This window comes from Haliaeetus leucocephalus, unplaced genomic scaffold (genome assembly GCF_000737465.1).
Source record: "Haliaeetus leucocephalus isolate CR32 unplaced genomic scaffold, Haliaeetus_leucocephalus-4.0 Scaffold284, whole genome shotgun sequence".
NCBI classification, from domain to species: domain Eukaryota; kingdom Metazoa; phylum Chordata; class Aves; order Accipitriformes; family Accipitridae; genus Haliaeetus; species Haliaeetus leucocephalus.
This window is the reverse complement of record NW_010972720.1, coordinates 567,812-594,330: the sequence shown is the minus strand read 5'-3', so window position 1 is coordinate 594,330 and position 26,519 is coordinate 567,812. Positions and strand designations below refer to the sequence as shown.

Below are 26,519 nucleotides of genomic sequence, written 5' to 3'. Positions count from 1 at the left end.
TAGCAAAATTACACATAAAAGAATATTTTGCTTCCTTTTTTCAATTCAGAGATTTTTAGATTTTCAGTTTTCTTTAAAAATGCTAATGATCTAAATAACTTTTTTAGGTATTCTGAAAACAACTAATGAAAACTAATACAAAACAGTCTGGTTGCCTTGGAGATCAGTCATAGCATATTTGCCTTTTTAATAATTAACATATTTAATTGTGTTTAGTGTCTGAAACTTTAAGAAAACTAATGTTTAAAAACTTGCTTCACAAAACTGTCCAATAGGTTTCTAAAGCCTCTTTCAAAATAAAAAAAAAAAAAAGCCCAATTTTTCATTTTTTTTTTAGAATACAACCCTAGGCTGAAAAACTGCTGTATCTCTATTTGTATGTAAACTGCAATTATTCACTGACTCAGCCCTTCTCCAGAAAAATATAACTAAGAATAAAGCAAAGCTGACATTCATCCAAAGAAAAGAAAAAGTATTTCTAGGAGTTTGCTGGTCACAGGACTCTTGACTTTGAAATGTGGGTCCAAAAATAATTTCCTTCTTAGGAAAGACTCCACAGCTTAAAGGACTCTAAGATTATTCATGCTAAAATAGATTTTTTAAAAATATCTATCCTTCAGCGCCATCTCTTGACATACCTCCTCCAGACTGAAAAGGACTCCACCAATTGGGGCACCAAAGGCTACAGATACTCCTGCTGCTGAGGCAGCTGACAACACCTGGAAAAGAACAATGGTGAGGGTTGTTTTTTTCAGTCTGTGATACACTTTAAACATGAAAACCAGAATCTCATTATAGTTATCAGTCTCTTCTATGTTTCTATCAAGGACACACAGACTTGCTAACAGATAAGCATCAAGGAAGCGTATCAGAATGCTCATAGGATGTGGCCACAGCAGCCACCAACCAGGTACTAGCCATGATGAAGCCAAGGACACTGCTCAAAGCCTCCCCAGTGAAGCATCCCAAGGGGTCTATGCTGCAGTACGAAACTGCTGATAGCTCATTTTCAAGAAATTGTATTAAGTTTTCTCTGCACTAGAGCAGGCAATTCCACTGTGTCATAAATCAAGCAAGCGGGGCAGAAGACCAGCTTGGCTGAACAGGGAACTCCTCATGGAGCTCAAGAGGAAAAAGAAATTGTTATGATCTCTGGAAGCAAGGTCAGGCTTAGTAGGAAGATTACAGAGCTGTGGTTCATATATGCAGAAAGAAGACATGAAAGGCCAAAGCTCAGTTAGAGTTGAAACTGGCCAGTGTTGTGTCAGATAACAAGAAGGGCTTTTTTTAAGTATGTTAATAGCAAGAGGAGGTCTAAAGAAAACATTGGACCGATACTTGTGGAAGATGGTCATCTGACTAATAAGAATGAGGAAAAAGCAGAGGCATTCAATGTGTTTTTTGCCTCGGTCTTTAATAATACTAATAGACCTTGGGCTGCTCGGTCCCCTGAGTTAGAGGACCACAAGTGTGGCAACAGTGATCTTCCATCTGTGGACACCAGAAGTGTAAGGGACCAGCTGTATCAGTTGAATGTTCACAAGTCCATGAGGTCTGATGGGATTCATCCAAGAGTACTGAAAGAGCTAGCAGATGTTATGGCAGGACCCCTCTCGATCATCTAACAAAGGTCTTGGGAGTCTGGGAAGGTCCCTGCTGACTGGAAGCTAGCCAATGCTCTTCCCATCTACAAAAAGAGCATGAGGGAAGACCCAGGGAACTATAGACCTGTTAGCCTAACCTCAGTTCCTGGAAAAATTATGGAGAAGATTATACTGGGTGCTATTGAAAGGCATTTAAAGAATAATGCAATCATCAGGCACAGTCAACATAGGTTCACAAAAGGAAAATCCCATTTAACTAATCTGTTAACCTTCTATGACAAGGTCACCTGCCTTGGATGAAAGGAAGGCAGTGGATGTAGTTTTTCTGGATTTTAGTAAGGCTTTTGATACCATCCCTCACAGCATCCTTCTGGACAAGTTGTCCAGCTGTGGGATGAGCGGTTTCACGGTGTGCTGGGTGAAGAACTGGCTGAATGGCTCAAAGAGTTATAGTGAATGGGGCTACATCTGGCTGGCAACCACTGGTCACCATCAGTGTTCCTCGGGGGTTCAATTCTAGGGCCAGTTCTGTTCAATATACTTATCAAAGATCTGGATGCAGGAGTTGAATGCACCATTAGCAAGTTTGCTGATGATACCAAACCAGGAGGTGCTATTGAATCTCTTGAGGGACAAGATGCCTTGCAGAGGGATCTAGATAGATTGGAGCATTGGGTAATGATCAATGGGATGAAATTTAACAAGTCCAAATGGTGGATTCTGCACCTGGGACGGAGTAACACAGGGCACAAGTAAAAAAGGGGAGAGGAGTGGCTGTAGAGCAGCCCTGCAGAAAGGGAGTTGGGGGTGCCATCAACAGCAGGCTCACTGTGAGTCAGCAGTGTGCCCTGGCAGCCAAGAGGGCAAACCCCATCCTGGGGTGCATCAAACACAGTGTAACCAGCCAGTTAAAAGAGGTGATTATCCTGCTGTATTCAGTGCTGGTGCAGCCTCACCTTGAGTATTGTGTGCAGTTCTGGGCCCCACAATTTAAGAAGGATGTGAAGGTCCTTAAATGCATCCAGAGGAGGGCAACAAAGATGATGAAAGGGGTGGAGGGCATGTCCTGCGAGTTGCACCTGAAGACTCTGGGCTCATCTAGTTTGGAGAAAAGGAGGCTGAGGGGCAACCTCATTGCTCTCTACAGCTTCCTAAAGAGGGGATGTGGAAAGGTAGATGCTGATTTCTTCTCCCTGGTATCCAGTGATAGAACACAAGGGAATGGTTCAAAGCTGCATCAGGGGAGGTTTAGACTGGACATCAAGAAGCATTTCTTTGCCGAGAGGGTGGTCAAACACCTGAACAGGCTTCCTAGAAAGATGGTCAATGCCCCAAGCCTGTCAGTGTTTGGACAATGCCCTTAACAACATGCTTTAACTTTGGGTGAGCCCCGAGTTGGTCAGACAGTTGGACAAGATGATTGTCATAGGTCCCTTCCAACTGAAATTATTCTATTTTATTCTATTGTACTCTATTCTAGATGTGTGTGGCACAGAGGTCCATCAATCACAAATATTATTCAAGGGACATAAATCGATGTGTCTTGGTTTTGGCTGTGATAAGAGTTAACTGTTTCCCTAGTAGCTGGTATAGTGCTATGTTTTGGATTCAGTATAAGAATGTTGATAACACACTGATGTTTTCAGTGTTTAGACTAAGTCAAGGACTTTTCAGCTTCTCATGCCCAGCCAGCAAGAAGGCTGGAGGGGCACAAGTTGGGAGGGGACACAGCCAGAGCAGCTGACCCAAACTGACCAAAGGGGTATTCCATACCACATGATGTCATGCCCAGTATAGAAACTGGGGGAAGTGGGGCTGGGGGGAATCGCCACTTGGGGACTAACTGGGTGACAATGGGTGGGTGGAGAGCAATTGCATTGTGCATCACTTGTATATTCCAATCCTTTTATTATTATTATTGTCATTTTATTATTGTTAGCATTATCATTATTAGTTTCTTCTTTCTGTTCTATTAAACTGTTCTTATCTCAACCCACAAGTTTTACTTTTTTTTTTCCCCATTCTCTCCCCCATCCCATTGGGTGCTGGGGAGTGAGTGAGCGGCGGCATGGTGCTTAGTTGCTGGCTGGGGTTAAACCACGACACAATGACAGACTACATAGCTTTTGTATCAGTCCTGGAGATTTGCACTCAGTCTCCAAGCAAAAACTTGCAAAAAAGTTCTGAGGTGAACTGAGATTAAGGGAGAGATTAAGAGGAACTGAAGCAGCAGCTAGTCCTACAGCATCATGGATGAATTACATTCAATATATGCGGACGGTTAAAGTGCATGCTAATTGTAACAATATTGGACAAATTCCTTGCAAGAACACTGACCCCCAGGTAGTAGCCGTTACGCACCTGTGGAAGAATACACAGAGAAGCTCAAAGAATTATTACATTATTCGGCGATGAGCAGCTAAACCACAGGCAAGTTAAATGATTTAAGAATACACAGCTTGGAAACAGCAAGTGAACCCAAATTTCCCATTTCTGCAGTCTCCTTCTACAAGTATAGAAGTTGAGCCTGAGAACTGAAGCACAGCTGGGATGATACGCTTTTTTATTTTACAGTATGAAAATTTTATTGAATTAATAAGAATGTTATGGCACTCTCTATTGGGTTTACGTGACAAGGTTTTGGTAGTGGGGAGGCTGCAGGGGTAGCTTCTGTTTAGAAGACAGCAGAGGCTGCCCCCACATCCAACAGAGCCGGTTCCAGCTGGCTCCAAAATGGACCCGCTGCTGCCCAAAGCTGAGCCCATCAGTGATGCTGGTGGCATCTCTGTGGTAAGATACTTAAGAAAGGGTAAAAAACACTGCACAGCAGCTGTGAGAGAGAGGAGTGAGAAAAATGTGAGAGAAACAGCCCTGCAGACACCAAGGTCAGTGCAGAAGGAGGGGGAGGAGGTGCTCCAGGTGCCCGAGCAGAGATTCCCCTGCAGCCCGTGGGGAAGACCATGGTGAGGCAGGCTGTCCTCCTGCAGCCCATGGAGGTCCACAGTGGAGCAGATATCCACCTGCAGCCCGTGGAGGACCCCACGCTGGAGCAGGTGGATGTGCCCTGAAGGAAGCTGCAGCCTGTGGAGAGCCCACACAAGAGCAGGCACTGGCAGGAGCCATGGCCTGTGGAGAGGAGCCTATGCAGGAGCAGATTTTCTGGCAGGAATTTTCTGGCACCCTTGGGGGATCCAGGCTGGAGCAGTCCATTCCTGAAGGACTGCACCCTGTGGAAAGGACCCATGCTGAAGGAGTTTATGAAGGACTGTCTCCCATGGGTGGGACCCCATGCTGGAGAAGGGGAAGAGCATGAGAAGGAAAGAGCAGCAGACACAAAGCGTTACAAACTGACTGCAGCCCCCATTCCCCATCCCCTTGTGCCACTTTGGGATACAAGAGTCAGGAGTGAAGTTGAGCCTGGCAAGAACGGACAGCGGGGGCAAGGTGTTTTGAGTTTTGTTTTTGTTTCTCACTATCCTACTCTGTTACTGATTGGCAGTAACCTTCCTCAAGTATAGTCTGTTTTGCCTGAGATGGTAATTGGTGAGTGATCTCCCTGTCCATATCTTGACCTATGACCTTTTCATCTTATTTTCTCCTGCTGGCTGGCTGAGGAGCAGGGGTGAGAGAGCATCTTGGTGGGCACCAAGGCTAATCCACCACACTCTCACTAACAACAGCAAACTGAAAGAGCAAAAACACAGTTGTCATCAACCCTTTTCCAGGAATACTTTGTTCACGGGTTCAAAAGTCCTCTGCTGTCCTCACAGTTGAAGACATTCATCAATTACCAAAATGCAGAACCAAGAATAGAAAGAATTTAAGTAAAATCAAATGGTCTCTGAGGTGGGAGAAACGCAAACGTACTCTGACATGGAAACAATTTACCTTGGAGAATGCTAGGGATAATCCATTGTTCTTAACACAATAAATAACTACTGATAATCCAAGCCTAAACACTGTCTGAGAGAACAAATACCGTCTTTTCAACAAATCAGTGTAAATGCATGGATATTCAATACATCCTAGAAATGCTTTTACAAGAACTTACCTCTCTTTTTTTAGCTTCATTTGTGCTGTACTTTGGAAAGAGGTAGGAAAAAATATTCCCACAGCAGCAGGCAACATGTACCAAGGGACCCTCTTTTCCTAAACTCAAACCTGATGCGACAGCCAAGACTAAAGTAATTGTTTTTATCATCAAAGTCCACTTCCCTAAGTAACCTCTGATGATGAAGCCACTCAAAATAGTTTTTATCTGGAAGAAAAAGAAAATAATATCTGTTACTGTATTCTGCTTTCATCAGAAAATAATTAATTTTATCATTTTAGCTGCTTAATGACTAACTTTATCACACTTTAAAACATGTACTGTTCAGATTGCTACACTGAATCCATTTGGTTGCCAGAGGCTTTCCATTTGCAGCTTACTCTAAAACACTGGACAATGACATACAACAACATTATCAATTACATTTAGTAGAAAATTAATCTGCAGTAGCTTCTAAGACTGCATTCCTAGGTTTATAATGTAAATTATCAAGTGAAAGTCAGAAAACTCCTGAAGGAAAAACAGACCTGCAAAAACTATACTCAGGGTCATCTATTGTAGCCATATCACATCTGCACTGATTCTACCCCTCTCTGTTTTGTCCTTATGTTTTACCTTCTCTACATAAAAATTTAACAGTAGATTTCTTGACATAAAGATGGAAAACATCAGCCTTTTTTCCACTAGAAAAGATGTGCCACTTGCCTAAGGTATTACTTTGCCTAACAGTGTCATATTAGACTGGAAAATATGCCCATATATAGGAAATAATATAGTTATCATAGGAAAGGACAACATGTCTATAAATAGGATGTACACAAAACACTGGGCAGCTGTCTAGAAAGAAAAGGTTAACTAAATTTGGAAACCAATTTAGGATGAAATCTCTTCTGGAATAATGGCACAGAACTACTCCAGGCTTATTCAGAGGCAAGATTTGTCCATTAACTTCTACAATACACATACATAAAGAAATATTTATAGAATGACTGGAGAAGTGAGTCTGACCAGACTTTGACTTTGGGTTTTTCCCTCTCATTCTGTGTATAGTAGGACAAAAAAAAAAAAAAGAGTTTTTGAGGATATTACACATTTTACTTTGTGACTGTTCGATGGTTTGTGCTAGTTAAGGCAATTAAAGCCAATGCAACAAAAGATCAACTGCTGTATCAAAGGACATGTATTCTGTCAATGAACCACTGCTCTCTTACCAGTGTAAAGAGGGTGGGGACTGGGGGGAGGTTTGGAAATCACTCTTCAGAAGTCTACTCTCTCAAGCTAAATGCTTCCTTAAAAAGTAGTCCAGCCAGAAGCATGCAGCAAAATCTACAAACTCAGGAGACTCTCTGAAATTTGGGGTTATTCTTCTCAGCTACAATTAGCACAATTACATTATTTCAATTTGAATACTTGTATTAATGTATTTCAAAGTCAAAGGGCGCCCCCTCTTGCCTTCCCCCAAACCTGTAAGGCAGCAGAAATTTTCACATTAATATGAAACATCTATAATGTATGTATTAGTTAGACCTCACCTCAGGTATCCCTGAGCCACAGGCATAGGGAGCAAATACCTTCACCAGAGAAACCGCTAAGAAGGCAAAGCTCAAAGCCCAGAAAATGTACATTATGTAGTTCATTATGTATGAACCTGGACCCTAAAAGCAAAAACAAAAACCAAAAAAAAGTTAGAATATAAATTTGATGTAGGAGCAAAATCACTACTTAAAATAACCCAGAAGTACTCTTGCTGCAAAGTAGACTTACGCACGTATTTTGAGGGACAGTAATTATTACCAAGCCAAGAAAGAAAGAGCTTTGTTTGAAAAGCATAAAGTCATGATACCTGCACATCAGCAAAGACTGGTTTATACAAGGTAGAAAGTGTTCTAACACTTTATCTTAAAAAGAAAAAATAAACATAGCACAGTTGTGGGGGTTTTTTTAATAGCTATTAGCTGCTAAAATCTACTGAATACTGAGTAAATCTTCCTTATTTAAAAAAATTTATGGTAGAAAAAATAAAACCAACCTATTCTTAGTTATCGGAGACCACCACAAATTTTATTTTTATGGACAACTAGACCAGCACAAATACAGACTGGGTAACGAGTGGATTGAGAGCAGCCCTGCAGAGAAGGACTTGGGGGTATTAGTGGATGAAAAACCGACTATGAGCCAGCAATGTGCACTCGCAGCCCAGAAAGCAAATCGCACCCTGGGGTGCATAAAAAGAAGCGTGACCAGCAGGTTGAGGGAGGTGATTCTGCCCTTCTACTCCACTCTGGTGAGACCCCACCTGGAGTACTGTGTTTAGCTCTGGGGCCCCCAACATAAGAAGGACATGGACCTGTTGGAGCGAGTCCAGAGGAGGGCCACGAAGATCAGAGGGAAGGAGCACCTCCCCTATGAGGACAGGCTGAGAGAGCTGGGGTTGTTCAGCCTGGAGAAGAGAAGGCTCTGGGGAGACCTTATAGCAGCCTTCCAGTACCTCAAAAGGGCCTACAGGAAAGATGGGGAAGGACTCTTTATCAGGGAATATAGTGATAGGACGAGGGGTAAGGTTTTAAACTGAAAGAGGGTAGATTTAGATTAGATATTAGGAAGAAATTCTTTACTGTTACAGTGGTGAGGCACTGGAACAGGTTGCCCAAAGAAGTTGTGGATGCCCCATCCCTGGAAGTGTTCCAAGGCCAGGTTGGATGGGGCTTTGAGCAACGTGGTCTAGTGGAAGGTGTCCCTGCCCCTGGAAGGGGGGTTGGAACTAGATGATCTTTAAGGTCCTTTGCAACCCAAACCATTCTATGATGCTATGATTTTTTTATGTATAGTTATGATCAAGACTAGAAATTCTTGTGTTATTAACAGTTCTATACTTTCATAAATTCCTTACATCTGCAAAACTCCAAGCCCCTTTGCAGTGCATGAAAAGCACATTTATTACACTATAACCTATTAATTAATTCAAATGCTGAAAAATGGAGCAGACAATACAACTCAAATCCATGTTTAGTACCCTAATCTTAAGACCATTATTTTCTTTCCATGTTCAGTCAAGCTACTGAGCAAGACCATCAAAGAATGGCTATATACTCACTTCTGCTTGCCCAATTATTAGTTCTGCCCATGTTTTCCACTGCGGACATTTATCTCTCTCTTCAAACGTGGTCTCATTTGATCCCCAACAACACTGTTCATGGTTAAACCACAAAGCACTAAGGCAAATGCCTTCCTTTAGGTCAGTCATCCAGTCAGCAGCAATGTCAATTAATCCTGCCAATGCCCCTGTTGTAGAAACAATTTTGTGTTAATATTCTAGTAAATAGGAATAACACACATAGTTAAAATGAAGAAATGCGCTGGTATTAATTGATGTAAATTGAAATCACAGAAAACCTAAAGAAATAGACATTTAAAATGTTACTGATTTCCAGGAATATATCCTACTTGCAATACGGTAGGATTAGTATTTGTTGAAGAATCTAGTACCTTGTATATTTCCGAAGTTAAATGCATCTTTTTTTCTTTTTTTTTTTCCTATGCCACAGTTCTCCAACAGTCCACTGAAACTAAGGACTTAAGAATCAAAAGAAGACTGATACATTTTTGTGATGAAAAAGACAACAGACCTTCTGACAAAACTACCTTGCCATGCCTCAGAGAACTCATGAACTATTCTACTGTGTTTTGTACAGAACAGCATATTTGGAGAAAATAATTCTTACCTTGCCAACACCTGTTTTAGAACAACATAAATAAAACACCAAATAAAACCTGATGACACTCATGTGATCCATATACAAAATTACTTCATTCTGTAACATGGTGAGCGTGTAAAATTCCTACTGCAGGTAACAAACAGCATAGATACTAAGCAGTTCACAAACTCAAAGCTTAAGATGGATTCTGTCTTATAAGTACATGCAGAAAGCTTGAAGAATCCTCAAAAACATGCATTACTTATGAAATTGCTTCAAAGGATTTAAACAATTAAAAAACCCCCTTTATTTTACAAAAGTAAAATAATTTTTCATGGTAGTGGTATACTGAAAAACTACTTCTAAAGTCAGTATTTTTGTGAGCATGTACAACTGTTAATTAGTTGTAATTTACTATTTTTAAGGCATTAATCACTGCTAGAAAGAGCTGTCTAGAGACAGCCACAATTTACTTGTGTAAGTTGGTAGTAAAGAATTACCTCTGTCTTACTAATTTATATTTACCAATCTTGACAGACCCTCAGTTTGAGATCCTGAGCCAATCAACGTCAAAGTCAAAGGCAGTATTTCAGTAGAACAAAATTTCAACCAAATTAATTAAAATACATAAACATAAGATCTCCCCATAACTGAAATCAAGGTTGTATCTTTTAAGATTCACTCGACACATACAACAGAAAGCAGTTGAAACTGAAAAACCTAGGAAAGTTCACGGCCAGAATTTGCTCACTTTGATGCTCAGAAACATAGTAGAGCAATTTTAACATACATAGCAGCTTGGGAGGTGGAAACACAACACTGCACATTGCCACCCAAATTATCACAAGCAATTTCCATCAATTATACACTCCCAGTTTGTACATTCAGAGGTATATAAACATGCTACAAACTTTGCATATATATTAACTTATATGTGATTTGTGAAAGTGATTATGTATATATCTAAGTAGTGATTATACAGTTACCATGCCTTTTTAACAGGCATGGCCATACTCTGCAACTAATCCAATTTTCCTAGCATTTAATCTAAGATCTCTGTTTGAAATACTTTTTTGGAAAAACTGAGCACAAAGTTTGTGACTTCTCACTCCTGCAAATTTTGGTCACTCCAAACTATGCTCATAGAAAGCAGCACTGCATGACAGTGGGGCCACAAACTATCAGATGATTTGAGCTGTAAAACTCATCCTAAAGTACATTAAAAAGAAAAGATAGAGTTGAAGTAGAAGCCAACGAACTCTACCTGTTAAAGCTAATATTTTCTCTGTAATAATCTCTAGAAAGGTATGACATAAACATATAGCTAGACTTTACTCAGGTATAAACACGTGCTTTACACGGAAGTGTGTTTACCAAAACTCATATACCAGAGCTACTTTTTGGTCCATAGGGAATAAGCTATGGGTTCAGTAACTCCTAGCAGAAAAAAAAACCAACCAAAAAAACCAAAACAAATTCACAGCAGGAAAACCATCTAGCACAATCAGTGAATACACTTTCACAAGAAATTCTGCAGGAAAAAAGCAAAATTTAACAGATTGGTGTTTTCCCTATCTCATTCACAGGACTGAAGAACAGTCATAGTTTAGTAGGTGGAAGTTCAAGAACTCTGAAAAACTCTCACTAAATTCAGTGAGGACTTTGTTTTCCGTTTGATTAGTAAACCCTCCCCTCAAAATGCTAAAGTCTGTAAAGGAAGATAGTCAACCTTTTCCTTCCCTTATGGAATTACGGTAGTAGTCTGAACCAGCTCTTATCCAGGTTGGTGGACAACACACAAATGAAAAGCACAGTAACTATACTTGCTGATAAATGTAAGAAAGAAATCCTCTGTTTTTTTAATTTACCTGATGCCAAACCAGTTAGTGTGACTACTAGCCATCCTGACCATGCATCGTACAAACTTTTTGTCATCTCCCATGCTGATTCTTTCTTTTTGCTGTTAATCTGCAAAGAGAAATTGTCATATAAACTTGTATGTGTTTCTGCAATATGAATAGGAGAAAAAAAAGTAAGTATGACATACAGACTGTGTGATGCAAGCTACAGGCAAATATACCTCTCTTTAAACTACAAGCATTCTCCTTGTATTTAGTGCTTTACATAGATAAATCAGCTTGGTTATTCAGACATCAAACAACCGACAGAGGAAAGTAAGTTTACTTAATTTAAAGAACTAAAACCCAGGAAATGCATTATTAGGATAAATGAATACTTTCTATGATACACATCTAAAACATGTAATTGTAAAATTATTTCTCTCCTAAATCTTAAATTATTTTTTGTCGAACCTCAAATAAACTGTTAGTGTACTACTAATAAGCTATTCCATACAATTCAAATTCCTAAATTTCTATTTCAAATATAAACATCTTTCTTTTATCTTTAGACTAAAAACCACACAAAAATAAACAAACCCAAAACCTGGATAACTACCCTACAATATTCTAGGCAACTATTATTAATGGTATCTAAAGTTATTGTACTGAAAAAAATAGTAATTCTTATTTTAGCCTTATTTACTTTACTTTGTGCACTTCGCTGAAATTTGTGCATAACTTGTTTTATGATTAAACCTTCATTATATAATTGGATCCTATTCTTAAGATTTTTTCATACTGTAAAAGGAGCAAGAAAGTACGTGCAACAAACAGCAGAAACCACCCACTAGTACTCATTTCTTCTTCTTTCTACGTCTTTGATTACATGGCCAGACAGCCTCCTGTCATTCAGGGCATATTTATAAATTTCACAGTAGTTCTGTGACTATAACTGTGAACTGTCTTGTCTGACTTTTCTGGTCTCAGATATTAAAATGAGTAACAGCTGTGAGACTTCACCCTAGGTAACCTATTTCCTGGTGTGATCTGCCTTGCCAGGATTTGGTCAGGCCCAGCATTCTATCCAATGGCATATCCACTAGACACTAACCTATGTATCTGCAATGTAAAGATGGCGTTGTATTAATTACTGCTTTGACATCAAAATATGATATAAAGTATTACATGGAAAACACCTTCTTACTTTTCATTAAAAGCATTCAAACAAGGTACGTGTTCTCAGACCCATTGTCCAAGGATCTCTTTTCCTTAAAAAAGCACTAAATAGTGCAATTGTGGATGTTTTGGTTTTTAAGTGTAAGATTATTTTTTTTTTTTAACCATGTCAAAGTAAATCAGCATAGGCACCCTACATTTGCTTCCAGAAAGTTAAAAATGGTGTTTCCAAAGAAAGCAGAATAACAGTGTTGTATGTGAAGGAACCTCTCCCCGACCTCTCCAAACAATTATAATTAACTTTTAACTATTCATTTTGATCAGTTAAAAATACTTCAGGAGAAATCACATCTCCAAATCTGTTCTGTTTTTAAAATTAATTAATGTAAGCAACCCAAAAGTATGGCAATAAGGCTCTAAATAGCGTATTTCTTCCCGAAATGCTATTAAACAAGTCTACTGCATGAATGACAGTATCTAGCATGTTACTAATACAACTTGAGCCTGCTTCATGAAAGAACTGGTTGCAGAGCACAGGGATAAAGATGAATGGCCTGAACTTTGAAGACCTTCTGAAGAAATCAACAGAGAAGAGGAAAAAAGCAAGTTCTGTGATGGGAGAGTGGAAAGGAAATTTACCACACATATTGAGACTACTTTTTTGTTAAGCATATATACACTGATGTAAGTGGTTTAGATACAAGAATTTTCACTTTCCATAATCCAAACAACCGCAGCACTACATAGCAGTAGCACAGATACACTCGTGTCAGTATAAAAGCAATATACATCAGTGCTCACTTTTCTGTACAAGTACCACCATAAGCACTATTGTACTATTACAAATACATCTACACTGGAAAATAACCTTAAATATACTAGCATGCAAAAAAAGCAGTACTGTAAAAATGTCATTTGGGTGTCAGGAAGCTATTCCCACCCCATTAAATTACTGTTGCCTTTCCAAGTTGTAATACTGTTGCAGGACTACAAGCATCAATGAAATGGTGCTTTTTTAATAGCACTCAAGTAGTTCTAGTTGATGTAACTACTTACAAATTTAAAGTATGCACATATTTGTATGCGTTACTAGATCAGACCTCAATTCCAACATCCAACAAAAAAATATTTTCCAAGTATTGTTATTTATCTCAAGTACCCGTCTATGTCTTTCTCTGTCTTTGCACTTCTCTCGAACCCAGTCAATGGTGTGGAAGTCATCATACGTTCCTACTCCAGGAATTGGTTCATCCAGAAGATCCAGTAAATGTGTTGAACTGTTGATACTTCCTCCATTTGTCATTGTATAATGAGTTCCTGTGGCAGAAGAAAGACAGGAATTAATTAATTCTGCAAATAAATGAAGTATTCAAATGTTCGTAACACTATGGCATATAAAATTTTGGAACAAGTAATTAAGACACTTCCCATAATATGCATTCATTTAGGTCTCTCAATGTTGCATGTCACTATTTTTTTCTGTCACTCATCTGTAGGTTAAATTTGCATGTTAGTGACTTTGTATTTCCATTGGTTAAATATGAATGTACTAGTCAAATTGTTGTTGTTTTGTGTGCAGACTCCAGAGAAACTTCAGTAGAACAAAGTGGAAAAAATGAGCAGCTTTGACACACATTTACCTTGAAGTTTATTTCAGTTTATGAGCTACTAGAGGAAAATCTGACTGTAAGAAAATAAAACCAGATTATTAGATATAAAGTTCACAGCACTCCCATAGGTTGCCAGTTATTTTTAAATATATATACCATTGATTACCAATCTCTCTTACATGTCTAAACCAAACTTAAAACACATTATCAAGAGATTATCATTGAAGCTAAAAAGTAACAGAAAGGCACGCAAATACTTTTTAAAAAAAATTTTATTTATTTCAGGTAACCCACAAAACAGACCTCAGTCATGAAAAGTTGGAAATACTGTATAGAGAAAATGTCTTCTACTAATTTGTCATCGCTAGCTTGTTCCTTCACAAGCAGCTTGCACAACATCCCAGTATTTCTTTCAGTGATGAGAATAAGGAGAGCAAGAGGAGTACTGAGAATTTTTCCCTCTTCACAAGTGATCACAAAAGTTTTACTGTTTTAAGCTTTCAAATGTCATCAATTCTGCAATATCTTGGCTTTTTTGAGTTCCTGCGGTATATTCACAGACCCCAAGTATAATTTTCTGCTGTATGGTTGCTTAAATATAGCATGGCCACCATTTGCCCACCCAACACAAACTGCTTCTGCAACAGTAATTGCTATAAAGGGAACATTTATAATGAGGTGAATATAGACAATGATTTAAAAAATGAATACTTTCACTTTTTTGACTAAGAACGAAATAATTTGGCCAACACTATATGGCATAGCACAATAATCTCTATTATTAAAGACAGAAGTCTTGGCTAACTTGGGCCTACATCAGTTCAGACTGGCACTAGAACTTATTTCACTAGACTGACACTGGGATGGTTAGGCAGGTGGGATGTTTTCTGCACGGGGTTTTCTTGTTTGTTTGGGTTTTTTAGGTTTTTTTTGTTTTTAACTGTAGGCTCAGCTTCTTGCTGTTGTCAGCAGAAGTTTCCAACTTACAAAAAAAAAAAAAAAAAAAAAAAAGTCTTCAAAGGGCCTACCTGTAAACTTCCAAATGCCACAAATGCCAAGTTTACTAGACCCAGCTCTCCCCAATAACTGACAATTAGATTTATACATAGGTAAAATGTGCCTTTTCCCTTTAAATTTGTGAAGTCTGAGATCTAGCAGAAGCAGTGTAACACCTGGCATTATACTCAGACCCAAAGGTGTGCCTCAGCCATCTATTGCTTGAGAGGTCTCGTTTATGCCTGGTATATAACGCAGCATTTATTTGGACATCTTCTCAGTGGTGAAAGACAACACACAAGAAAATAATACAAAAATCCTATTAAGACAAAATGCAATCTAACATTTTCAAGACACAAAAACTACTATTCATTACATATACACATTACATATAGAAAAGCTTAAAAGTCTATATATATATATATTTTTTTTTAAATCTTAAAGAAAAAGAAGAGAATGCAAATGCAGGAAACAACAACTCAACAATGCCAATACCATTCTCTCATGCTAGCCTGGCTGCCATCTTTCCTAATACTGTTTTTTTCCCCAGTCTATGCCATATTAAATTCTCCCTCATCTATTCACCATAGCTAAGCCCTGTAAATCTCTTCTCAAAGCTGCTGCTAAGACTCTCTTAAAGCAGATGTAAAGAAGCATTACCTATGCTTCCATTAATAAAAAGCTAACAACAACAAATTACATCAGATTTGCTAATAAAGATAATTGTGAAAACCTTGCTTTAGGATAAGGGATTCAATTCTCTTGCTGTTTCCAATTCTCCTAACTAGAAAAGAAGTCTAAGATACACGTCTGGCTAGCTGAAAGGGCAAGCCGATCTAATAACAAAATTCACACTGCAATGATTAGTTTAGCTCTCAAAATTAAGAGAATAACAGAATACATTATGAAAATGTTGGGGGTTTTTTACATGAAATTAACCTCCTTTGCAAAGCAAGGGGACATAAATTATATTCAGCCACAGTTTAACTATTAATTTCTTACAAAGTTACAATGTTATCAAGCAGTCTCCTGAACCTGAGTGATCATGGTAGGATAAAAGCTTGCCTTTGCCATGGAGGAGTTGGTTTTATGCCCTCCTATATATGAAGCAGTATCAAGCCATAAAGACCATGCAATCCTGTGCCACACAAGGCAAAGGAGAGTTGAGAGATATAAATGTATCACAAACAGTAACAGATGATTTTATGCATATCACAAGGTGCTGAACTGGAATTCTCTCCAGGGAAACCATCAGGAATGGTACCATACTCACTGCACCAGACCCCATGCAGAACTTGGAGCAGACTACAAAGAATGGTCATTGCCTGGATACAGTAAAAATCCCACTGAAACCATGTCAGGTTCCTGCTTTGCCAGCACTTGCTGGCACACCGAATACTGGAATATAAATGATTATTGTATGATGGGGAGGAGACACAGAACAAGACCTGAAGCTGAAGATGTGGTTTTGTTGAATACAGAGCTGTCGTGAATGCCTGATACAGCTGAATGGCTATAATCTTGTACCAAGCGAGAAACAGGCAGCAATGACACCCTCCATTAGTGTGTGGTAGAAAGGCTGCCCTATAGAGGACCACGAAGAGGACAACTGTACAAAATCTGATGCTCTGTATCTAAGATACGTAAGTCTGACAGCAGTGGGAGAGGACATGCTCCAGCTAGTATTATGATCTATATAGCATATAGCTGTTCTAAAGGAGAATTTAGAGAAATATACCTTTACTAATACTCAGCACTTTCCCAAACTTCCACTTCCCTTTCTTCCTTTCCTTCTCTAGCGTTTCACACAGTAAGATGCTCCTGCCAGCTATGATGATAATGATTTTCATCAGCATAAACACATGGAAAGTCTCATAATTTACTGCCAGTTTCATCAAAGTGTTATTAAATTTATTTTCAACTCAATAGATTTTGTTAAAATCCTTACCATAATACAGATTTTTCATCACAAGATTCTAACCTCCAACCAGGAAATCATCCTTGCCCTGATAAATCATAGCATTTAGCAAATGTAGCCTTCTGATGTTCCCAATATTCAGAAAGTATTTCCCCTCCCTTTCTCCCCCTTCTCTCCAGTCCTCAAGTTTCAAGACTCTTTCTCAGGCTACAACTCAATGCAAGTGCTTTTCACCAAAATTCAAGCAGCCTTAGCCTTAAAAACAAGCACTTAACACACAAGGTATATAGGCACAGCCTCTAGATACAATAGGAGAACACCTCCATTTTCCATATGCACACACCTGAGCCATTCTGCAGCTGTAAAGAAAGTAAAGCCTTCTTTTTGTTACATATGAGTTTGCTTAAGGCTTTATTAGACTGGGAAGCAGATGGTAAAAGTAGCAGGCAGAACTTTTATTATTACTGTTATTCCAAACTAACCTATGTTACTACAGGGAGGCAAATAGTAATATACTGATCCTCTTAGAGGCTCAATACAGCTCACAGGAATCCTTACAAAGCAAATTCAACACAATCCTTCCATACTTTGCAAAACTAAGGTAGCTGGCATCCCTTTATTAGCATGCCTTCTCCAACAGCATCTTTAACAATCCTGTATTCTCAACATAAAACTAGCAAGCTGCTGCAATCACAGACTGCAAGCTTCCATACAGTAAGCTTCTAGACAATAAAAGCAACATGCTTCTTCAGAGAAAGGAGATTGTCTCTTTTAGGTGATTCAGTCACTGTAGGTCTTGCCTGAACTACCTTCTAAGGAAGGCAGCTGACTTTTGTTATCCTTCCATGCATGTAATTTCAAGCCTTCAGCACGATCCTTTCTCAGCAATCAGCTCTGGTAGTGCTGAAGAACTGCTTCCAGTGAAGTTGTTCAGAAAAAAACCCCAACAAAAATCTAATAAAGAATATTGCATCATGTTGAACGAAAAAACCTGTAATAAGCATTAAGGTTAACAGTAAAACACTGTACTTTGGGACACCAAAGAATGAGGTACAGCAAAACCAAACAAAAATGCTACATGGACAAAACTGGAATAAGAGAAGTAAATTCCAACACCAAAAAAAGCCCTCACCTCTGAAAAAGTGGGGGTTTTGTTTGTTCCTTTGTTTTTTTTAATGAGAATGAAAAAATACAATCCAAAATTGCTTGAGAGGACACTATGCCTGATAGAAAAAGCAGTCCTTACCATATTGCTCTCCTTCATTTCCCTCTGCACATGAAGTTATACTGAATGGCTATAGCCCCCAACACTGATCCAACCTCCTGCTTTGCTTAGGTAGTCCCTCCTGATGTAAAGCATGAACAAAGAAATTACAGAACTAATATTTTCCTATACTCACACAAGTTGTTTTAAACATTACAGATTCGTCCTTGCTTTATGTCCCCCCTGAGGCAAGGAATCTCTCTTCTTTCATATTCTATATATATGCCTCATACAAGCAGCCTTCAATCTTGATTGATGTTGGTACTATGATAAACATGACAAAAAGCTGATTTATGTAGATTACACACAGCATTTTTCAGGTGCCATGCACAGCATTTTCAAAGGCTGCCTCATCTCCTGTAGTAGTGATCCCATACTCCCTTGTCCTTCTGCAACTCAGTAGATTTCTTTCAGATTTGAAAGCAACCCTGGGCAACACACAGCTGATAAAAGTCATGTTTTTTTAAAGAAAAATACCTGGTAAATTTTTAGCTAATTCATTTAAAAAGAAAAAGATCACGTCGGCAAGGACTCATACCTTTAAAATGCAAGCAGACCATCACTGACTATTCTCTATGGTACAGTTCAAAAATTTTCATGATAAAACATTTTAAAATGCTAACAAATCAAAACATGAGTCACCAACACTCATATGCTGTTGCATTTTTCGCTTCACAGACTTCTCGGAACAAGTCCCCAGTGAAGAAACCCAGCAGATCATAAAGATCTTCAGGGTCCTGCTATCCTGGTCCCTGGTATGAAGAAATGAAGAGCCAGTGGACCTGGGTCCTCTTCCAGGGAGGCAGTGGTTCCAGTTTCCACACTCAATGATTTAAAAATCCCACCGAAAGTACACTTAAAATACCTTGAGTTAAAGAAACAAGGGAGCTAGTGCTTCACAGTTATCTAAATACAGTTTCACACAAGAAAGGGGTTTTGCAACATACTTGATGCTCCCGATTCCTGCATAGCTGTTCAACAATCCTTCCCGACTCTTTCCTTGTGTGCAGTGTTCCTTCTTTTCTCATAAAAATAACAGGAACATCAAGATTTAAGACAAATGCTGCAACCTGGGTAATCAAACAGTGCATGATAGATTTTTATGTGGTTCTCCACCATGCGATTATCTGAACAATTACCCAGTATCACCTAGAGAACAAATCCACACAACTACAGCCTCCATAGAGGACAATGTACAGAACTGAGACATTAACAGGCTCAAGAGGGTGGCTAGCAGAATTAACAAGGGACCACAATTTTATGATAGAGTTGAAGACCCCTTCTATATGCTCTACAGCATATGATATACATCTTCTGAATGCACTGCTCTGTCCCAAACTGAGCATGTATCAGCTTGCTCCATTTTATGAAACAAGACATATCTCAGGACATAATTTCACAACACGGCTGAGCTGATCTAACAGACTGCTCCCACTCAAATAGGAGATCTTGCTCCCCCTATTTCTCCCTCCCATTCTTGGTCACACACTCCCACTCTCACCCTCGGATCAGCTCTGTCACCTGTGGATCTGACTGCACAGTAAACCAAGCAAATGTGCTAATCCAACTAAGAAGACAAAACTAACAAAAAAAAAATTCTGCCATTATACAGAACTGGAATCAAGCTTCTGTGCTGTCAGACAAGAAACAGAGCCAGTGCAAGAGCAAGAACTGAGAGAGAAGATGGGGAACAGCAAGCAAGTTCACCCACTTCCACAGCAACAAGCTGTCAGACTAGTTATACCAAAATATATAAACGCACCCTTGGGTCTTGTTAGATTTTAATTACATCCTTCTGCTGGAAACAATTCAAAACTTCTATATAAATATTAATATCCTGACACTATACAGTAATATCCATTTCACAGAGCTCAAAACTCCCAAAGGTGGCTATGTTTAGAAACATCTCAGAGTTGTGAATACAACAACAGATAAACAACATCAATATTGGAGTCAATGGCAGAGCAATAATAGGACCCAGTTTCTCAAAGGTATTTCTCTACAAGCTATGTAACTGCTAACTCTTACAGCAAGAATACACTAGTTTGCTGCTGCTCACACACCCCTTTTTCTAGGCTGTGCACAACTACACAGTATTCCCCTCAGCAGCTGTCCTTCTGGCTGACAGCAGTGCAACATGTTTCATTTGTGCTACTCCAAGCAGAGTGAAAGGAGGGGCGGGGGAATAAATGCACCTCAGAGTGAAAATGAAGCTAATCAGTTTACAGCAAAGGCTGGAATAAGCTCTCTCTGACGTGACCATCGAAACCTGCTGAGTGTTAAAATCAGCAGGGGCTGTACCTTTCCAGAGGCCAGATACTAATCCAAGCGAGTACTAATACACACTTCCCCCGTGTGTCCTTGAGTACTAGGTGGCAAGGGGAATGGAGGCAGGGAAGCACCCCGAGTGCAATGCACACCAGAAGGATCATTTACACTTGTATGAAAGAAGATTTGTATACACAAGGTATGTGTCAGTGCCTCAGCTTCTTTCTGCTTCTATATTCAGACCTCAAAGTACGAGGCTTTCAATTTAAAAAAAAGACAAGAAACAATTGTCAGTTTATTTAAATTTGTCTGTAACCACTCAAGAAGAGTCATTAAGCACTATTGTCTTTTCCTGGCTAGAAGTAATTTTAAAATTTCAGAATCAGAAGAACAGCATGCCATGCCAGAGTGCTATCATTTGCTACTGTTGATGATTAATGATTTTAAAGTCTTTGTAATCAAGTAACCCATTACCCTTTGTATGTTACTATGAATTTTCAGCCTGTCTCTTCAGTTGGCTCTTCTAAACTGCATCAAATGCATACAAGCACAAATTGGTCTCTGCATTGCAATCAAAACGCATACAAAAATGACAAAACTATATATACACGAACCGAAAAAAAATCAGCTGGAAAAAATCTGATAGGTGGGAAACAGGAAGACTCAGAAGAAGCTTTGAAGAACAGGGAAAAGAAATAAAATGCTTTAGCAAAGTACTGAGTGGCAATCCCCTCCTCTCCATCTCTTCTGCCAAAAAAAAAAAAAAAAAAGACCAAAAAAAAAACTGTGTTTAAAAATAACCTTTTAAAAAGTAGGAGTAAAACAAAAGTTGAATATTAGCACCTCAGAGTTAAACCAAGACTTTTGAAGACTTGCGTCCACTGCAAATGCACAGGAATCTGAGAAGGCGGCAAAGAGGAGGTCAAGTATTGCTCAACGTGTACAGCATAATTAAAAAAAGAACATAAATAGCTTTGGCTTTTTACTTTAGGTGGAAGAAACACTTCTGTTTCTATCTATGATGCTGCAGAAAAAATGGCTTTATTATTACAGATTTCTTTTCTTGTAGTCTTAAAGGCAGAATGGACTACATTTATTTATTTAAGTCTATAATGAATACAGACTTCAGATATGCAAGTGAAGAGTTACGGTGATCCCCACACTACTAACTTTACAACTTAAATATAAGATGAACAGTGCGGGAAGGAGATCAGAAAAATAAAAGGTATAAAGATATATAAAGTTAGATAAAGCAAATATTACAAAAGGGAAGTAATCTATCACGTAACAATGGCCAAGGCAATGAGTCATAACAACAGAAATTTAGATAATCAGATTTCTAAGCACTGCTGCTGCATGTACGTAAGAGCTACTTACTTATATGTTGTTTTGGAAAGCAAAGGCAGGATGCAACGAAAATAATAATTCTGCTAATATGATTGTCCCAATGAGGCCATGTCCAGGCCCAAGGAGGCCATAATCTCGGTTTGTTCATTAGCTTTCTTTCCGTTAACAGTACATCTCAAAATGACTTCCAAAATTGAGAAATGCATGCCTAACAGAGAAACTTACCAGTCATACAGCACAGGCACACAGATAACCTGCCAACTACCTACAAAGAATTGTAGTTATATTGCATGGTACTTTCTGTTAATCACCAAAGCCAAATAGGCTGAACTCATAATTGAAATTCCTTATCCCCTACTAGGAACCTTAAAACAAGTGCAGCAGAAATTCAGTGCTGTAACCTTGCTGAGTTTCTCCAAGTAATGCTCCTTCTCAAAACATTCAATGTTAGACAACTATAATCATCGTGATCATATCTTCTGTCATGAACCTGTAATTAGTGTAAAAATTAATTTTATTACTCTTCCTCTGCTACTAATAAAATTTCGGGGTCAAACTCTAGCTCTGAGCATGTGTACACAACTTTCACACCCATTCACTTCAAAAGCCACACTGAGAATTTCAGTCTCTAATGGCTTTTGATTTATTACTAATTCTTAGACATAAGAGGCCCATAATCAGAAATGCAGCCTAAAATACAAAGGATAGCTTTTACCACTTAGAGGATCTGAACTGGCTCAGTATGCATCTGACTCAAACTCTTCCTAGGATATTATTAAATATCCTCTGCCCCATAGCTTATGATAACTTAAGGTGAAGCTGGGGGAAGGGGCAGAGAGGTCTCCCCAGTGTTACTGTTAATCGTAGAGTCTAAGCAACAGGAGTTGCACCTACCTGCAGTGGTGACTGGTGCACAATAAATGAAATTGTGAGTTATTTTGTCTCTCAAAAAAAATTAGGTTCACTAAAACTAAGTCATTGGTAAATTTGGCGTGCTCTTTATATACATAATTTTCACATCTCCAGCCTACTGACTCAATTGCAGATTATTAGCAGAACAACAGCATTTCACTAATTTTGCTTGAGGACTTCCAAAATCTAAAATTTAAGATGTGCTTATGTACATGTAACAAATAAAAAGGAGTTAACAACCCCCACGTTTGCTGAAGCTCAACTTTTGCTACTGGTAGCCTGGCCACTATACATGTACCACTATTGCTCAGATTTCAAATTTTTAAAGAATGGTAAAATGGATGCTTTATTTAGGAAAAAAAAAAAGGGGGGGGGGATTAAAGAGTGTGAGCGTGTCTGTGAATGGCTGGAAGACAAGCAAGATACCAGTAATGTGGAACTTTCAAAAGGGTCCAGCTAGCAAAAATGATGCAAAAATAAATCCAAGGGCAAAGAATTGAGCAACACAAATAATTGATTTGCACAACATATATTCCAGCATATAGTTTATTACATAAAAAATTCTTAAGAAAAAATGTACATGTCAGTTACTTATCATATATGCAATACTAAACTGGGACTTTAAAACCCTTTCTGAAGAGAGAAGCAGTACTTTTAACTCTTTTAGTTACCAGAGAAGAGAGTGGAAGCGAACTGTGTTCCTGTGGTTTTATTTTAGTCTATCAGGGAGGATAAGGAGGTCTGGAATGATGAATTTAGTACCACATAAAGAGAAGTCTCAGGACAGAGCAAGTAAAAGGAACTCCTGATAAGAAGTATTCAATAATATCTGTATTTTTTTTTAAGAGATAATGATAAGTAATCAACATTCAAAGATAAACACAATTAATAAATACATATTTTAAAACCTTTCCATTCGATGTTTTGCAGCATATTTGCACTGAAAAAAAAACCCAAAAAACCATCTTCTTAATAAAGAGCAACGGGTCAGGCTTTTAGTAATAATGTATTACAATACTTTGTATTTCATCTCATTGAACGTTAGTAAAGGCCGTTAATTAAACCTCAAAGACCCCTAATGATTTAAACAGTCATTTCATCATTGCTGAGGTACAGCCACTTTGGGTGAGCCACTGCAGTCAATTAGTGCAACAAATGCTTTGATGTTACAAAGCAGTTTTGCATGACGTGAACATTACCCTGCAGGACAGAGGAGCTGTCAGTATGTGAATAAGGGAAAAAATTCCACAGGCTTTAACAATTAAGCCTGTTTTCTCAAAATATCTTTATCCATTTTCTCTTTGTTATTACAATGCTCTGAAATCTACATGGGAGGCAAAAAAAGTCTTGGTAGTATCCTTTTCTAGACTCATGGATAATTAAGAAACATCAAGAATTTACTTTAAATTTCTGGTTTTGTCGGTTTTGATAGCTAGATGACAGTAACAAATTGCTGTGGTATTGTAAACCAGCTGGAAATACCCACAAATTTTGATGAAATCTATGGAACAAACTGGTCTGGAGACTCAATTTTCTTATGAGTCATATGCACTTGACAAATTAAGATTTGCAAGAGATTATGGTAACACTGTTGGGGTTTTGTTGTTGTTTTGTTTTTTTAAAAGGAAACTCACTATACAAACCCAAGAAGCACCAGTAACACTGGTTTTGAAATACAGTATTAGAATATAGGAAGTACAAGCCATAACAGAATTCAATGAAACTGCAAAAAGAGACAAGTCACAACTGGGAATTCTCTTGCTGGCTCCTAGTGGTGTCACCACAATGGGAACACCTAGTTGAACCCTCGACTGTTTTCATTACAGTATTTGTAAACTCTATGTTTAATAGCAATACTCCAATGTGCCAGACACCATTTTGTACTGCAAATATCTACCTTTTACACTGTAAAATCAACTAAAATCTGGTAATTTCCAGGAAAACACAGCTGTGAAAGTGTAATATTAGGGCTGTTTTGCAGTTTTCATCTTTAAATCTATCTACAAATCTAAACTCACAGAATGGTTGAGGTTGGAAGGGACCTCTGGTCCAACAACCCTGCTCAAGCAGGACTACCTACAGCTGGTTTCCCAGGACTGTGTCCAGACAGCTTTTGAGTATCTCCAAGGAAGGAGATTTCACAACCTCTCTGGGCAACCTGTTTCAGTGCTCAGTCACGCTTACAGTAAAAAACTGCTTCCTGATATTCAGAGTGAACCGCCCATGTTTCGGTTTGTGCCCACCGCCTCTGGTCCTGTCCCTGGGCACCACTGAAAAAAGCCTGGCTCTGCCTTCTTTGCACCTTCCCTTCAGGTGTTCATATACATTGAGAAGACCTCCAATTCACACAAATGCAAATGTTCTAAGAAAATACCATCCTAGATTTCTCAGAAGCGATTCTAAAACCTGACTTGGAGAACTATCCAGCACTTGCTATATAACAACGATCTGGGCAGAGCAAAATTTGCTTGTCTTAAAATAAGCCATATTGGAACTTGTTGATAGTCTTAACACATGCTGAAAAACACTCTAAGAATCATAAAAAGACAACAAATAACCTTTTATGTAAACTACTAAAACACAGATAAAAATGTTAAATGAACATAAAAAAGTGACCTAGTTTATTTATAAAAATAAGAGTTTACAAGGAAAGGTGATAAAATAAATTAACATGGAGAGAAAAAAATTTAACCTTATGTAAATCATACCTTTATTCTCAGCCTACCACCTCTCTAATGCCATCACCAGCCATAAGTGTTGATAACTTCCTGATTTTAGATTAGCCAATTTAAACAAACGTGAAAATTTACCAAATTTACTGTTTTTCAACACCAACGTGTAACCACCAAATCCAACCATGAAAAAAACCCTTATATCCTCAGAATTTGAAGGCCTAGCTTTAATTTATTCCTACTACAACCTCTCTCAGTACAAACACAATCTTTATAGAACGTATTCTGCTTTAAGTTTGCAGTAAGAAACAAAAGGCAAGCTCAAAAGAGGATTTTTTTCCCCGAACATGGATAACACTTTTAGTTTTAAATCTGCTTCCTTGCAAGCAACAGCGTAAAGTACCTACCACAAAGCTCCAATTTCTTAATAGCTCATCAATATTGACTTAACTGACATTACAATTGTAGAGCTTTCCCTTCACATATCAAAGTCGTCAACAAAGAGTCAAGTCTAAAAGCACGTACGGAAACTTCAAAGCTAGACAAACGCTGCTCCTATTCAAGTTAGCGAAAGGCATGAAAATAGCGCATTTAATAAACTCTTGCCAGTTTGGTCATGGTCAGCCACAACCACAATCTGGGTTTTTTTTGTGGACGAGATGGTTTTATCGATTTAAAAAAAAGAGAGAGAGAGAAAGGAAAGACTGCCTGCCACATATCGAAGATGGAGTCACAAGCCGATGAGATGTGAAGCAGGACTAATCTGCCCACAGAGAAAACAATCACTGACAGCACAGGAACCAGCCAGAACTGAATTCTCCTCCTCCAAAAGGCGTCAGGCTGGCAAAACAAAGCAATGCGATACTTCACAGGCCTTTACACCTCCACCTCGAACCTGAACGGCTGTCTCGCACATCCAGGTATGCAAACGAGTAACTCAAACGTAAATTCGGCATACCTCGTTTATGCAACTCCCTGAGCGGAATGCCGTCTCCTCCCCCGCCATCGTAGGGCAGATACGGATCCGAAGAGACATCCATGGCTGTGACGAACCCGAAGCCCGTCTGCCGGCTCAGGAGGGCCGCGGCATTTCTTACGCAAGGGCGGCCGCGGGGGACGCTGCCATGTTTGACCGGGATCCGGCCTGCGCGCCGCCGCCGCCGCC

The 26,519-nt window shown here is 38.8% G+C and overlaps 1 protein-coding gene across 6 annotated transcripts in view; it reads right to left on the bottom strand.

Annotated features, from left to right (window-relative positions):
• Window positions 1-26,519, bottom strand: part of CLCN3 (chloride channel, voltage-sensitive 3) — a 59,636-nt gene that overhangs the window by 16,959 nt on the left and 16,158 nt on the right. For 3 of the 6 annotated variants that reach the window (XR_774510.1, XM_010569947.1, XM_010569950.1), the window contains exons 2-7: window positions 13,527-13,684; window positions 11,219-11,318; window positions 8,750-8,937; window positions 7,188-7,310; window positions 5,656-5,862; window positions 639-719 (exon numbers count right to left, since the gene is read on the bottom strand). Coding sequence is in view for 5 of the 6 variants with exons in the window: in XM_010569947.1 (XP_010568249.1) it covers window positions 639-719; window positions 5,656-5,862; window positions 7,188-7,310; window positions 8,750-8,937; window positions 11,219-11,318; window positions 13,527-13,684 (857 nt within the window). In the remaining variant the exon portion in view is untranslated. Of the gene's footprint in view, window positions 1-638; window positions 720-5,655; window positions 5,863-7,187; window positions 7,311-8,749; window positions 8,938-11,218; window positions 11,319-13,526; window positions 13,685-26,312; window positions 26,397-26,519 lie in introns of those variants that run through there. The other 3 variants (XM_010569949.1, XM_010569951.1, XM_010569952.1) reach the window with 2 other exon arrangements.